The sequence below is a fragment of the Scomber japonicus genome, chromosome 23 (assembly GCF_027409825.1).
Source record: "Scomber japonicus isolate fScoJap1 chromosome 23, fScoJap1.pri, whole genome shotgun sequence".
Classification (NCBI taxonomy): Eukaryota; Metazoa; Chordata; class Actinopteri; order Scombriformes; family Scombridae; genus Scomber; species Scomber japonicus.
Genome location: NC_070600.1, coordinates 23,811,866 through 23,825,618, shown reverse-complemented (window position 1 = coordinate 23,825,618; position 13,753 = coordinate 23,811,866). Strand labels below are relative to the sequence as shown.

Below are 13,753 nucleotides of genomic sequence, written 5' to 3'. Positions count from 1 at the left end.
AAACAATACTTCCTTTTAATGTTATTTTTTATATATTTATACGAGTCAATGATGTGATGATGCAACCCAGTGTCTAAATGGTGTAACCAGCAGTTTTCATAAAAATCTGATTATATACAAGAATGAGTTTTGTTTTTAGTGCTATGTTAATTAAGTTTATTAGCATCGTTATTATAAATTCAAACAGGACCTATAATGAAAAGCAGTCTCCATGAAAAGACTCAAACATTTAATAAAATTTATTTATTGTTAATTTCAGCAAATATTTACAACTCTTCTGTTTCAAAGTGCTGAAACCTCAGATTCAGTCTAAACAGGTGACATCATCGTCAAATCAATCGATCGGTCGGTTGGTTAGTTACTAAAGAAATGAGTCTTAAATATAACTAAATATAAAGAGTGCAGTATAAATATTGATTAACTAACTAAAGAGGAGAGAGGGAGGGAAAGGGAGAGAGAGAGGGAGGGAGTGAGAGAGAGAGGGAGGGAGTGAGAGAGAGAGAGGGAGGGAGTGAGAGAGAGAGAGAGAGATGGGGAGAGAGAGAGAGAGAGACGGGGGGGGAGAGAGAGAGAGACGGGGGGGGAGAGAGAGAGAGAGAGAGACGGGGGGAGAGAGAGAGAGAGACACGGGGGAGAGAGAGAGAGAGGCACAGGGGAGAGAGAGAGACAGGGGGGGAGAGAGAGAGAGAGAGAAAGAGAGAGAAAGAGAGGGAAAGAGAGGGAGGGAGTGAAAGAGAGAGAGAGGGAGGGAGTGAGAGAGAGAGAGAGAGAAAGAGAGAGAGAGACTGTAATAGCAGGGGGAATCCTGTACTAACCTCACTGTGTCTCTCTGCGTGTGTTTTTAGGAGGAGAGATCACCTCCACCTTCGAACACCCTGAGATGGTGAAGCTCGGCCACTGCAAGCTGATCGAGGAGGTGATGATCGGAGAGGACACACTCCTCCACTTCTCTGGAGTCGCCATGGGTACGCACACACACAAAGACACACACACACACACACACACACACACACACACGTATGACTAGTCAAAGGTCGAGCCAGTGAAGCCTGAGTAAAATCAAATATTGAGCTATTCTTGACTGATTACCTCTCTCAGTGTCGCCACAGTGCTGCAGGACTGCTGTAGTTTATATAAGAGAGTTTATAATCTTTACACTCTGAGTTTCTGATCAATAATCATCAGTAATGTGAAGATAAAGACTTTAAGTGGATAAAGATAAACCATACAGCAGCTACAACAGTCAGAGAGTTACGTCACTGCACCTTTAAAACCAGTAGGAAAGACTCTTATACTGTTGCTTACTTATGCTCAACGTACGTATGAAAATGAAAGGAAGGAAAGAAGGAAGGGAGAAAGGTAGAGAAGACAAGAAGGAAGGAAAAGAGAGGAAGGAAGGGGAAAAAAGGATGACCGGGAAGAAAGGAGCATGGACAGGTGGAAGGAAGAGAGGAAGGGGAAGAAGGGTGGAAGGAAGAGAGGAAGGAAAGAAGAAAGGGAGCAAGGACAGATGGAAGGAAGAAAGGGAGCAAGGACAGATGGAAGGAAGAGAGGGAAGGAGGAGAAGCCAAGAAGGAAGGAAAAGAAGAGAGGAAGGAAAGATGGAAAGAAGAAAGGGAGCAAGGACAGGTGGAAGGAGGGGAGGGAAGGGAAGGAAGAGAGAGGGTAGAAGGAAGGAAGGAAAAGAAGAGAGATAGGAAAGATGGAAGGAAGAAAGGGAGCAAGGACAGATGGAAGGAAGGAAAAGAACAGAGGTAGGAAAAATGGAAGGAAGAAAGGGAGCAAGGACAGATGGAAGGGAAGGAGGAAGGAAAGATGGAAGGAAGAAAGGGAGCAAGGACAGATGGAAGGAAGAGAGGAAGGAAGGAAGAAAGAAAGAATGGGTGCAAGGACAGATGGAAAGAAGGGGAGAAAGGAAAGAAGACAAGACGGAAGGAAAAGAAGAGAGGAAGGAAGGAAGGAAAAAAGGAAGACGGGAAAGAAAGATGGAAGGAAGAAAGGGAGCAAGGAAGAGAAGACAAGAAGGAAAAGAAGAGAGGAAGGAAGGAAGTTTCTGATCAATAATCATCAGTAATGTGAAGATAAAGACTTTAAGTGGATAAAGATAAACCATACGGCAGCTTTAACAGTCTGAGAGTTACGTCACTGCACCTTTTAAAACCAGTAGGAAAGAAAAAAGAGAAGGGGAAAAAGGAAGAGAGGAAAGAAAGGTGGAAGGAGGAAAGGGAGCATGGACAGATGGAAGGAAGAAAGGCAAGGAAGAGAGGAAAGGGAGCAAAGACAGATGAGAGGAAGGAAAGATGGAAGGAAGGAAGGGTGCAAGGACAGATGGAAGGAAGGGAGAAAGGAAAGAAAGGTGGAAGGAAAGAAGAAAGGGAGCAAGGACAGATGGAAGGAAGAGATGAAGCAAAGACAGATGAGAGGAAGGAAAGATGGAAGGAAGGAAGGAAGGGTGCAAGGACAGATGGAAGGAAGGGAGAAAGGAAAGAAAGATGGAAGGAAAGAAGAAAGGGAGCAAGGACAGATGGAAGGAAGAGATGAAGGGAAGATGGAAGGAAGAAAGGGAAGGAAGGAAGGAAGGAAGGAAGAAAGGGTGCAAGGACAGATGGAAGGAAGGAAGGAAAAGAACAGAGGTAGGAAAGATGGAAGGAAGAAAGGGAGCAAGGACAGATGGAAGGAAGGGAGGAAGGGAAGATGGAAGGAAGAAAGGGAGCAAGGACAGATGAAAGGAAGAGAGGAAGGAAAGATGGAAGGAAGGAAGAAAGAAAGAATGGGTGCAAGGACAGATGGAAAGAAGGGGAGAAAGGAAAGAAGACAAGACGGAAGGAAAAGAAGAGAGGAAGAGAAGACAAGAAGAAAAAGAAGAGAGGAAGGAAGGAAGTTTCTGATCAATAATCATCAGTAATGTGAAGATAAAGACTTTAAGTGGATAAAGATAAACCATACAGCAGCTTTAACAGTCAGGTAGTTACGTCACTGCACCTTTAAAACCAGTAGGAAAACAAAAGACTCTTATACTGTATCACACTATCATGACATCGACGTACGAAAATGGAAGGAAGGGAAAAAGGAAGAGAAGGCAAGAAAGAAGGAAAAGAAGGAAGGAAAGGGGAAAAAAGTAAGACGGGAAAGAAAGATGCAAGGAAGAAAGGGAGCAAGGACAGATGGAAGGAAGGGAAGAAGGAAGGAAAATAAGAGAGGTAGGAAAGGTGAAAGGGAGCAAGGAAAGATGGAAGGAAGAAAGGGAGCAAGGACAGATGGAAGGAAGAGAGGAAGGGAAGAAGGAAGGAAAGATGGAAGGAAGGAAAGAAAAGAAGAGAGGAAGGAAGGAAGGAAAAAGGGTGCAAGGACAGACAGAAGGAAAAGAGGAAGGGAGGAAGGAAGAAAGGGTGCAAGGACAGATGGAAGGAAGGGAAAAGGAGAGGAAGGAAGGAAATGGGCCACATTGGACTCCTTAGCGGGCCGGTTCTGGCCCGTGGGCGTATGGAGTAGTGACAGCAACACTGCCCCCCCATGGTCTCCGGTGGTACTGCTCCATCCGTATCTGTATTTAACGTCGAGCATAAACGGGGCTTAACGCCGGTACATCTCCCAGCTTGACCTTTGACCCCTGGTCTCTCTCTCAGGTGAGGCGTGCACCATCATCCTGCGAGGAGCCACCCAGCAGATCCTGGACGAGGCCGAGCGCTCGCTGCACGACGCTCTGTGTGTGTTGGCTCAGACGGTGAAGGAGCCACGCACCGTCTACGGAGGAGGTACACACTACACACACACACACACACACGCACACACGCACACACACACACACACACACACGCACACACACACACACACACACACACACACACACACACACAGATCCTTAACCTTCCTGTCGTCCTCCCGGGACAAATTGACTTTGTCTGTTTTTGACTGTTCCTTCCTTCCTCCCTTCCTTCCTCTCTCTTTCCTCCCTTCCTTGTTTCCTTCCTCCATCCCCCTTCCTTTCCTTCCTTCTTTCCTCTTTTCCTTTCTCTCTCCCTCCCTTGTTCCTTCTTTTCTCCCTCCTACCTTCCTTCCCTCCCTTCCTTACTTCCTCCCTCCTTTCCTTCTTTCTTCTTTCCTTTCTCCTCCCTTTCATCCTTCCTGCCTTCCTTCCATCTTTCCTTCCGTCCTTCCATCTTTCCTTCCTTCTTTCCATCTTTCCTTCCTTCTTTCCTTCCTTCCGTCCTTCCATCTTTCCCTCCGTCCTTCCTTCTTTCCTCTTTTCCTTTCTCTCTCCCTCCCTTGTTCCTTCTTTTCTCCCTCCTACCTTCCTTCCCTCCCTTCCTTACTTCCTCCCTCCGTTCCTTCTTTCTTCTTTCCTTTTTCCTCCCTTTCATCCTTCCATCTTTCCTTCCATCCTTCCATCTTTCCTTCCTTCTTTCCTTCCTTCTTTCCTTCCATCTTTCCTTCCTTCTTTCCCTCCGTCCTTCCATCTTTCCGTCCTTCCATCTTTCCTCTTTTCCTTTCTCTCTCCCTCCCTTGTTCCTTCTTTTCTCCCTCCTACCTTCCTTCCCTCCCTTCCTTACTTCCTCCCTCCTTTCCTTCTTTCTTCTTTCCTTTTTCCTTCCTTCCATCCTTCCTGCCTTCCTTCCATCTTTCCTTCCGTCCTTCCATCTTTCCTTCCGTCCTTCCATCTTTCCTCTTTTCCTTTCTCTCTCCCTCCCTTGTTCCTTCTTTACTCTGTCCTACCTTCTTCTTTCCTTTTTCCTCCCTTCCATCCTTCCATCTTTCCTTCCTTCTTTCCTTCCATCTTTCCTTCCTTCTTTCCTTCCATCTTTCCTTCCTTCTTTCCTTCCGTCCTTCCATCTTTCCCTCCGTCCTTCCATCTTTCCGTCCTTCCATCTTTCCTCTTTTCCTTTCTCTCTCCCTCCCTTGTTCCTTCTTTTCTCCCTCCTACCTTCTTCTTTCCTTTTTCCTCCCTTCCATCCTTCCATCTTTCCTTCCTTCCATCTTTCCTTCCTTCCTTCCTTCTTTCCTTCCTTAACAACAGGAGGGTTAAAAAGTTTTGAATGTAGTTTTATGATATTCAAAGTCTAAAAATGTCTTAAAATATGTGTAACTGTTCGAGTTTAACCAGGAAAAGAATCTCTGCTGTATTACGATACGTTACGATATCCAAACTCTCAGACTGATGATTTCTGCCTCAGAGTATAACGTACTCTCACGCTGACCTGCTGTCTCTCTTCTTCTTCTCTTCTTCTTCTCTTCTTCTTCTCTTCTTCAGGCTGCTCCGAGATGCTGATGGCCAAGGTTGTGACTGATCTGGCCAATAGGACGCCAGGAAAGGAGGCGGTTGCCATGGAGTCATTCGCCAAGGCTCTGAGCATGGTACGAACATGACTGACTGGTTTAAGAGCATAGTCTTTCCTCCATCCTTTCTTCCTTCCTCCCGTCCTTCCTTCCTTCTTTCCTCCATCCTTTCTTCTTTCCTCCCGTCCTTCTTTCCTCCTTCCTTCCTTCCTTCTTTCCTCCTTCCTCCCGTCCTTCTTTCCTCCTTCCTTTCTTCCTTCCTCCCGTCCTTCTTTCCTCCTTCCCTCCCTCTCTCCTACCTACCTTCTTTCCTCCATCCTTTCTTCCTTCCTTCTTCCCTCCCTCCCTCCTACCTTCCTTTCTCCCTCCCTCCCTCCCTCGTTCCTTCTTCCCTCCCTCCCTCCCTCCCTCCCTCCTTCTTCCCTCCCTCCTTCTTCCCTCCTACCTTCCTTCCTTCCTTCCTTCCTTCCATCTTTCCTCCATCCATTCTTCCTTCCTCCCGTCCTTCCTCCCTCCTTTCCTTCCTTCCTCCCTCCCTCCCTCCCTCGTCCCTTCTTCCCTCCCTTCCTTCCTTCTTTCCTCCATCCTTTCTTCCTTCCTTCCTCCCGTCCTTCCTCCCTTCTTTCCTTCCTTCTTCCTTTCCTTCCTTCTTCCCATTTCCTTTCTCCCTCCCTCCCTTGATCCTTCTTCCCTCCCTCCCTCCCTTCCTTCTTCCCACCCTTCCATCCTTCCTCCTTCTTCTTCCTTCCTTCCTTGACTTGAGGACAACAGGAGGGTTAATCTTTTAATGTCAGTGGGATCGTCTCTCTGCCTCTCGATTCAGATACATCTCTCACAGAGTTTGACTTCTTCACTAATATTCTCCGCTGTTCTTTCTCCTCCAGCTGCCGACCATCATCGCTGACAACGCCGGCTACGACAGCGCCGACCTGGTGGCTCAACTGAGAGCTGCACACATGGACAACAAGACCACCTTCGGACTGAGTGAGTGGACAGTACACATGACGATTAATTAATTAGTAATGTTTTAAAGATGTAGTTAAAAATATAAATATTGGGTTCATATGTCTGTGTTGTGTTTAGCTTTGCATTAATATGTGTGTGTGTGTGTGTGTGTGTGTGTGTGTGTGTGTGTGTGTTTTCCTGCAGACATGTCTGAGGGCACAGTGGGCAACATGGCCGAGCTTGGCATCACAGAGTCGTTCCAGGTGAAGCGTCAGGTGCTGCTGAGCGCCTCCGAGGCCGCCGAGATGATCCTTAGAGTCGACAACATCATCAAAGCTGCACCCAGGTCAGTCCTTAACATGTTACTGTCTTAAAACCAGCAGTCAGGTGTCTGTATGAGCAGTGAAACAGGTTTTTTCCTCTCTGTAATCATTCCTCCTGTTCTTCATACTGACTATTAAAACCTTCAAATGTGTTTTCAATGTAAAGTGATGGAGGACTAAATCCAGTGTTTCTACAGTCATTTAAAAGTAGCTGATGAGCTTCTATTCTATTGAGCTTCAGCAGTGTGAGTTACAGTAGTCATATAAAGTGATATCTGACACATTTACTGAGTGGGAAAGTACAAGTATAGTAGTAGTAGTAGTAGTAGTAGTAGTAGTAGGTGCTTTTACAGTCTTTTTATCATCATATCTCCTCTTAGTGTTTCCTGTTTCTCTGTGGTGGAAGTATAGTAACAAAAAGATTTTGCTATAAAAACACTGTAATGTTTAAACATAGAAGATGAAGATTTGACTCATTCAGACGCTGAAGCTTCATATTAGCTTCAGATCAACTTTTAAATCCATGTTTCCACAGAAGGAGGACTGTGGATTTAGTCCTCCATCACTTCCTGTAAACATGATGAAGGATCTAATGCTCAGTGTGAACAGGAGGAATCATTACAGCAAGGAAAACACACTTAAAAGTTACTCTGAGCTCCTGACTGTTGAATCACTGTGAACTCATCCTAACAGGGTTTTTATACATCGTCCTGTTTTACTGACTGTTGTGTTGTTTGGGTGTTTTGCAGGAAGCGGGTTCCTGACCATCACCCCTGCTAGAGGAAGAGGAGGATGAAGAGGGAAGGGATCAGTTTTGTTATTTATCACCTCTGTGTAGTTTAAATTACAGAAACGCTCCGCTGTCATGTTTTCTTTTCTCTGTTAAAAATCACTGTGGAAGCACTGCACAGGCTAGCTGGCTAACGCTAGCCGACCATCAGCTAACTTCAGTGGCTCTGCTAATGCTAGCAAGACAGGAGCCGAGTCACATGCTAACAGTAAGTTACTGTGAATAATGAAATGTAGGTCAGTCTAAGTTTGCTATGCTAAGAAAATAATTAGCTGAGGTCACAGCACTTGCTGGAAGTTGGCTATGCTAACGTTAGCCAGTTGGCACCAACACGCTTAGAACGAGAACGTTTGGACGTTGTTTGTTTTGTTTACTGAAATAAAAGAACCAATCCTCATCAGCGTTTGTTGTGTAAGTTTGTTTAGTTTTTATTAACTTGTGTCCAGATCCTTAATTTGGGTAAGAAGTACCGAAATGTGTAGCATTCACTTATTATTGTTGTAAGCAGTGCTAACGCTGGAGCTAACCAAATAAACTAACCGACCCACTAAAGGCCGTAAATCTCACCAAAGACGAAGTTAAGACACCAAATCGGCAAGAAACTTCTGGTCAGCTTTCAAAATAAAACAACCTGCGCAGACTCTTGATCATATTTCACCAACAAACTTGAATAAAACGGACAATTAAAGACACCATCTAACTATGTAGCCTCCTGACCCACAATAGAGGCACACAAATCAAATAAAGTCCCCAAATCAACTAAATTTGAGCAAGTTAAAATCGGACTGTCCAGTTGCGCTGCTACTATAGTAATTACGGTAGCCTAAAGGCGGTCGGTCGGATTCAACTACTAACGGCTGCCGTAACTACTGTACTAAGAGTGCAACTTAATTTAAAAGGACGGAGCAGAACTGGCGTATCCTCGACCGGTGGAAATCGACAGCTAAGTCTTATTATTTTGGCTGTGAAGTGATAAATAACAATTTGGGGTGACCTGGATGTTTTGGGTTTTATTCTAATAAACTTTAATGTATTAAACTTGAGTTGTATTTATATTAAAATGCTAATAATTGTAGCTACATGGAAGTTTTTGGACAATAGCATATCAGTCATTTCTTCAGGAGAATAGGCCTATAGAGAACCAAATATTTGATTATACATAATTGTATACACATCATCGAGGAGTTGTAAGGCTAAGTTGACTATACAGGCTGTAAAATGTATTAAATTAGACGTTTTGTTCATCAGGTCAAACTGTAACACAATAGTAGTGTTTGTAGATTTAATACTGCTCCTGGAAAAATGAGAGTTTCGTTTAAAGTGTTCTTTCCTCATCAGGTCAGAGTGACTGAGACCTCAAAGTGTCAACACACGAGTTACCTAACCAGACCGTCCACACTACAAATACGTTTAAAAAGCAAAATAAAAGTTGATTTGTAATAGCATAGAGGTGATTAAAAGTGGTTTGGACTAAATAATAGATTGTTAAATTTAGATTGACACTAACCAGAAGGTGGAAAACAACTGAGGTCTGAACATATGTGTATTAATGGGTCAGGAAACCTTTAGATACTCGCAGGTTGTTCCAATCAGAGCAGAAGTTATCGCTGTTATAATCTCCTCCACCTCTGCCAACCAGCAGTCTGAATCAGACTCAGACTGGACGACAGATTCAGAAACATGATGAAAGTAGTGTTGGTGTTTCTGTCGGTCTGGATATGGACGAGCTCTGCGGTGGTCAGGTAAGAAAAGACTTTAAATATATCTCTCTTTGTCTTTGTCTCTTTATCTTTGTAGATTAGATTTGTGATGTGTTTGGCTGGTTGGATGAAGCTTAAAGACTTTTCACAGACTTCTGAATTCATTCCCTCATTTTGATATATAATATTATAATATGTACTCTCATCTTGCATTCATAAATACCTCATTAGTCATTAATATATTGGTGATTAACGCTTAATGAAGCTTTCAGATCGTTAAGAGTTGTTTTTTAGGTTCTATAGGCCTACTGTTTGTTCATGCATTGAATTGAATTGTCTTTATTGTCATTGCATTGAGGTCAATACAACGAAATTTAAAAGTAAAACCATCGCACTATATCACGATTTAAGTTCATTTTATTTAACACGAAGAATGCATTTATATTAAAGTGAGTATTAGAATAAGTTTGGGTCATAAAGAAATGTGTTACAGCTGCACAGAAATTAATAAACAGATGAGATATCTCAGTTGTTGCATTGGGAACACCATTTAAGAAAAAGTCATAACATTTCAGAGAAGTTTGTTTTACACCAGAAAATGTGAGTTAACATGTCTATCTCAGGATTTATTGTAATTAAAATGGTAAAACTTCTCTGAAACCTCTTAAATGTTCCCCCCACCCAAACAGGGTCCCTCTCAAGCGGGTACCCACCATTCGTTCCCATCTGAGGGCCAACGGATTGCTGAAGGACTTCCTGAAGGATCACCGTCCTGACATGTTCAACCGGCGCTACGCTCAGTGTTTTCCACCCGGGACTCCATCACTGAGACTCGGACGCTCCAGCGAGAAGCTTTACAACTTCATGGATGTAAGAGCATCAACAAACACTGACTGTCTGCTTCACTGGTTGCTGGTTCAAAATCCCTTAAAAAAAGCTGCACATTACCTCACACAGCTCCTCTTTCACCCTGCAGACAGATGCACATTTATTTTATTTTTATTTAGCATATTTCTAAACATCCACAGATTTTTTTAAATTGCTGCATTACTTTAAATGCTTCTCTGGTGGTCTGAAGGCTTTACAAGATTACACACTTTCACATAGCCTGAGATTTATTATTAAATCAATAGTAACCTTATTAAACCACGGTGTAATTCTTGCTGCGACCACTAGATGGTGCCAAAGTAAGATGGATTTGTTAAATAAACCATCCTTAAAACGTTTATTTCACATCATGAAATTCACATAAATTTTACTTTGGCATTGATATTAAGATCTTTTAGAGAGACTTTTAGAGCAGTGATGCATTTTTTTTTTACATTTTCTCTTTGCATGTTTACAGTATTTGCACAATTTTTACAAATGTTACAGTACAATGCAAATCTAAATGCCCACTATATCAGTATACCTCTATTTCCTCAGCAGTTTTAAACCAGGCATGACACCAGCAATCATTTCATATGTGTTTTAAGTCTTTAAAAAGTAAAATCCATGTTGTGTGTGTTTGTCAGGCTCAGTATTACGGTGATATCAGTTTGGGGAACCCTGAGCAGAACTTCTCTGTGATTTTTGACACCGGCTCAGCTGACCTCTGGGTGCCGTCGTCCTACTGCGTCAGCCAGGCCTGCGGTACCACGACGATACACAACACACAAGACCATAAAACACAAGCTGCCAAAACTATTTTACCTTAGTTAGCAGCTGTCCTGGAGCTTATTTGAGATTTAAAATATTTATTGGGTAACAAGTTGAATATGAAAGTTCATTGTTGACATTAGAAACATGAGCTTTGACATTTGGCAACTGACTCTATCAGCAAATAAATTTACCTCGAGGTGAAATAGTTTTGTCATCAGCCATCATTTCAGAAAGGCCAAGAATTAACTTTCAAGTTCAATATAATAGAAAAAAAACTCACCTGTGTTTGTGAATGTTTTATAAGAGTTGTGTTTGTAGGTCAGGACAGGGCAGCATGACTCTAGTTTAATGTGTTCCTGACTGCGATAAGAAGTTCAAGGCCTGTGTGTGTGTGTGTGTGTGTGTGTGTGTGTGTGTGTGTGTGTGTGTGTGTGTGTGTGTTTCACAGCACTGCACAAGCGTTTTAGGGCTTTTGAGTCAACCTCATTCCATCATGATGGTCGGATGTTTGGGATTCACTATGGATCAGGACACCTGCTGGGAGTCATGGCCAGAGACACGCTGAAGGTCTATCCTATTCTATTCTACAAAAGACTGTACAGTATATATCAAGCAGGCTTAAAGCATCTGTTCACACCATATATCTGCAATGATTCTGGTTCTATTTTAGTTTCCTGTCTTTCTATACTATCAGCCTTCCAATACTATACTATACCAAAATATAGCTCTTCTATTCAAGCAACGGCTCCAATTTAAAAACTAGCATCATCATTTGTTTAATATTTTTATTATCTTATTTTAAATATCACAATTCAAATCACATCCACAATGTTTAGTTTGGCACATGAAGCACCCATATCCGTTAGATATGAGGGGTAACGTGAAAACAGAGACACAACCCCAAAGTCCCCAAAAAAATCCCACCCATGGAGCTGTACCTCAGGTTGTCATATATCTAGTTGAGGGAGATGACATAAGTATTCAGTTATCTTCTCTTCTAGGTTGGGAGTCTGATCACTCAGAATCAGGAGTTCGGGGAGTCAGTCTATGAGCCCGGTGCTGCATTTGTCATGGCCAAGTTTGATGGTGTACTAGGGATGGGTTACCCTTCCCTGGCTGAGATCCTAGGAAACCCTGTTTTTGACAACATGATGGCGCAGAAGGTGGTGGACGAGCCAGTCTTCTCCTTCTACCTCACCAGGTGTGATCTTACATGACAGATTCACTTTTAAGTAATTTTATTTCTTCACGGAGACTTGTTAAAGTGTTCATTGCTTTGTTCCATCATTTTAAAGAAGCAACCTTCAAGTCACATTAGCTAGTGGTTTCCAAACAGGAGTCCAGGGTCTTTCCATAGGTTGTCAAGGAAATTCCAGGATGTATAGAGTCTCTGGGAATTCCCAATGGAAGTTTCAAGTTATTCAGGAGGTTTCTCAAATGAAACTGTTTAGTTGACAGTCTCTTGGGAGCCCATTTGTTTCCAATAGTGTCTGGATGCTCCAGGCTAGTCCATATGTTTTAGTCAGACGATTCCAGGTGAATCCTGGGGCTTCGAAGGGAGTACACAGGTTTCTCTATGTTTCAGGATTGTCCAAGATGAACTAGATGGTTGACAGGTTTCAAGGGATATCAGGTTGCAGTAGGGTTTAAGGGTTTCAGGAAACTATAGGGAGGAATCCAAGAGGTCATGGTCCTAGCTCTCAGGATTCTTAGATCCCTTGCTAGGGATGGGCTGCCACACATCCAAGAGTAAAAACAGAATAACTTGTATTTAGCTCATCATAACATCACCAATCCTTTCATTCATTTTCCTGCAGGAAAGGAAGTGGCAGCAACCTAGAGGGCGAACTGTTGCTAGGCGGAACAGACGAGGCGTTGTTCAATGGACCAATCAACTGGCTTCCTGTTACTGCTAAGGGATACTGGCAGATAAAGATGGACAGGTTTCACACTTCTGTTTTTAAAAATTGTGACTCTGAGTGATAAAGTAATTTTAAACTTTACCCCAAGCTGAAGGCCTGACCGTAAGCACAGTGTAAAACAGCACAGTGTCCTGAGAGAGAGAATAAAAAAGACCTGTGTGTTTCAGTGTGGGGGTTCAGGGTGCGAGTGCGTTCTGTCCTAACGGTTGCCAGGCGATTGTCGATACAGGAACCTCCCTCATTGCTGGACCGACCAATGACATCCTCATCCTGCAGCAGCTGATTGGAGCCTCGCTCACAAACATTGGAGAGGTTAAATATCTCACATTTCCTAGTTTATCTGAGGACATGCTGGACATGCCTGAACAATACTACAATTTAAACATAACTGAATACAATTAGAAACTTTTTGGTACTTGGTAGAATTTGTTAACATGTAACCTGGTTTGACTTTTACCTTTTTGTGTGTGTGTGTGTGTGTGTGTGTGTGTGTGTGTGTGTGTGTGTTTTGCAGTTTATTGTTGACTGTGTCAGGTTATCCAGTTTGCCTCATGTGACTTTTGTCCTGGGAGGAAAAGAGTATACGCTGACTGCTGAGCACTACGTTAGGAAGGTGAGGAAAGTTTATTTGTCTTTCTGTCCATTGTTTGTCTTCTTCACTATCAGACTTTAAAAATGACTTTCTTTGACATTTGTTTGCTGGATCCATGCATGTTTTATGTGTTTAATACCTCCATCCTAAGTGAAACAATTCTTCATAGAGCTGTATTTTTTATGGTTGAATAAACATAACTTAACTTAAATACACAATATATTAAAAAAAACTTCAAAGAGCATCTGTCTCTCCGTGTCTCTCTATCTTCAGGAGATGCTCGGTGACAGGGAGTTGTGTTTCAGTGGTTTCCAGGCAGTAGACATAGTTTCCCCCGAGGGTCCTCTGTGGATTCTGGGAGATGTATTTCTGACGGAGTATTACAGCATCTTCGACAGAGGACAGGACCGGGTTGGCTTTGCAGCTGCAAGGCATTGAACCAAACACTAATCCATCTATATCTGACAGTCTTATGATCAATAAATATATCAATTAAAAAAACGTAACCATTATTTTGTAATTCTTGCAAAGACACCAACACCAAAAGCATTTGTTGTCAACTAGCT

The 13,753-nt window shown here is 42.8% G+C and overlaps 2 protein-coding genes across 2 annotated transcripts in view; both read left to right on the top strand.

The window, feature by feature from the left end:
* The window catches only part of cct2 (chaperonin containing TCP1, subunit 2 (beta)), a 19,880-nt gene extending 12,151 nt beyond the window's left edge, over positions 1-7,729 (top strand). The window contains exons 11-16 of the mRNA XM_053343992.1: positions 846-965; positions 3,627-3,755; positions 5,249-5,352; positions 6,159-6,258; positions 6,424-6,565; positions 7,292-7,729. Of these exons, the coding sequence (XP_053199967.1) occupies positions 846-965; positions 3,627-3,755; positions 5,249-5,352; positions 6,159-6,258; positions 6,424-6,565; positions 7,292-7,322 (626 nt within the window). The 3' untranslated portion in view covers positions 7,323-7,729. The remainder of the gene's footprint in view (positions 1-845; positions 966-3,626; positions 3,756-5,248; positions 5,353-6,158; positions 6,259-6,423; positions 6,566-7,291) is intronic.
* Positions 7,730-8,970: 1,241 nt separating this feature from the next.
* Positions 8,971-13,685, top strand: nots (nothepsin). The gene is made up of 9 exons (XM_053344014.1): positions 8,971-9,074; positions 9,722-9,902; positions 10,547-10,664; positions 11,122-11,240; positions 11,675-11,874; positions 12,491-12,616; positions 12,763-12,907; positions 13,110-13,208; positions 13,461-13,685. The coding sequence occupies exons 1-9, from the start codon at positions 9,013-9,015 to the stop codon at positions 13,623-13,625; spliced, it is 1,215 nt and encodes a 404-aa protein (XP_053199989.1). The 5' UTR covers positions 8,971-9,012; the 3' UTR covers positions 13,626-13,685.
* Positions 13,686-13,753: the final 68 nt, after the last annotated feature.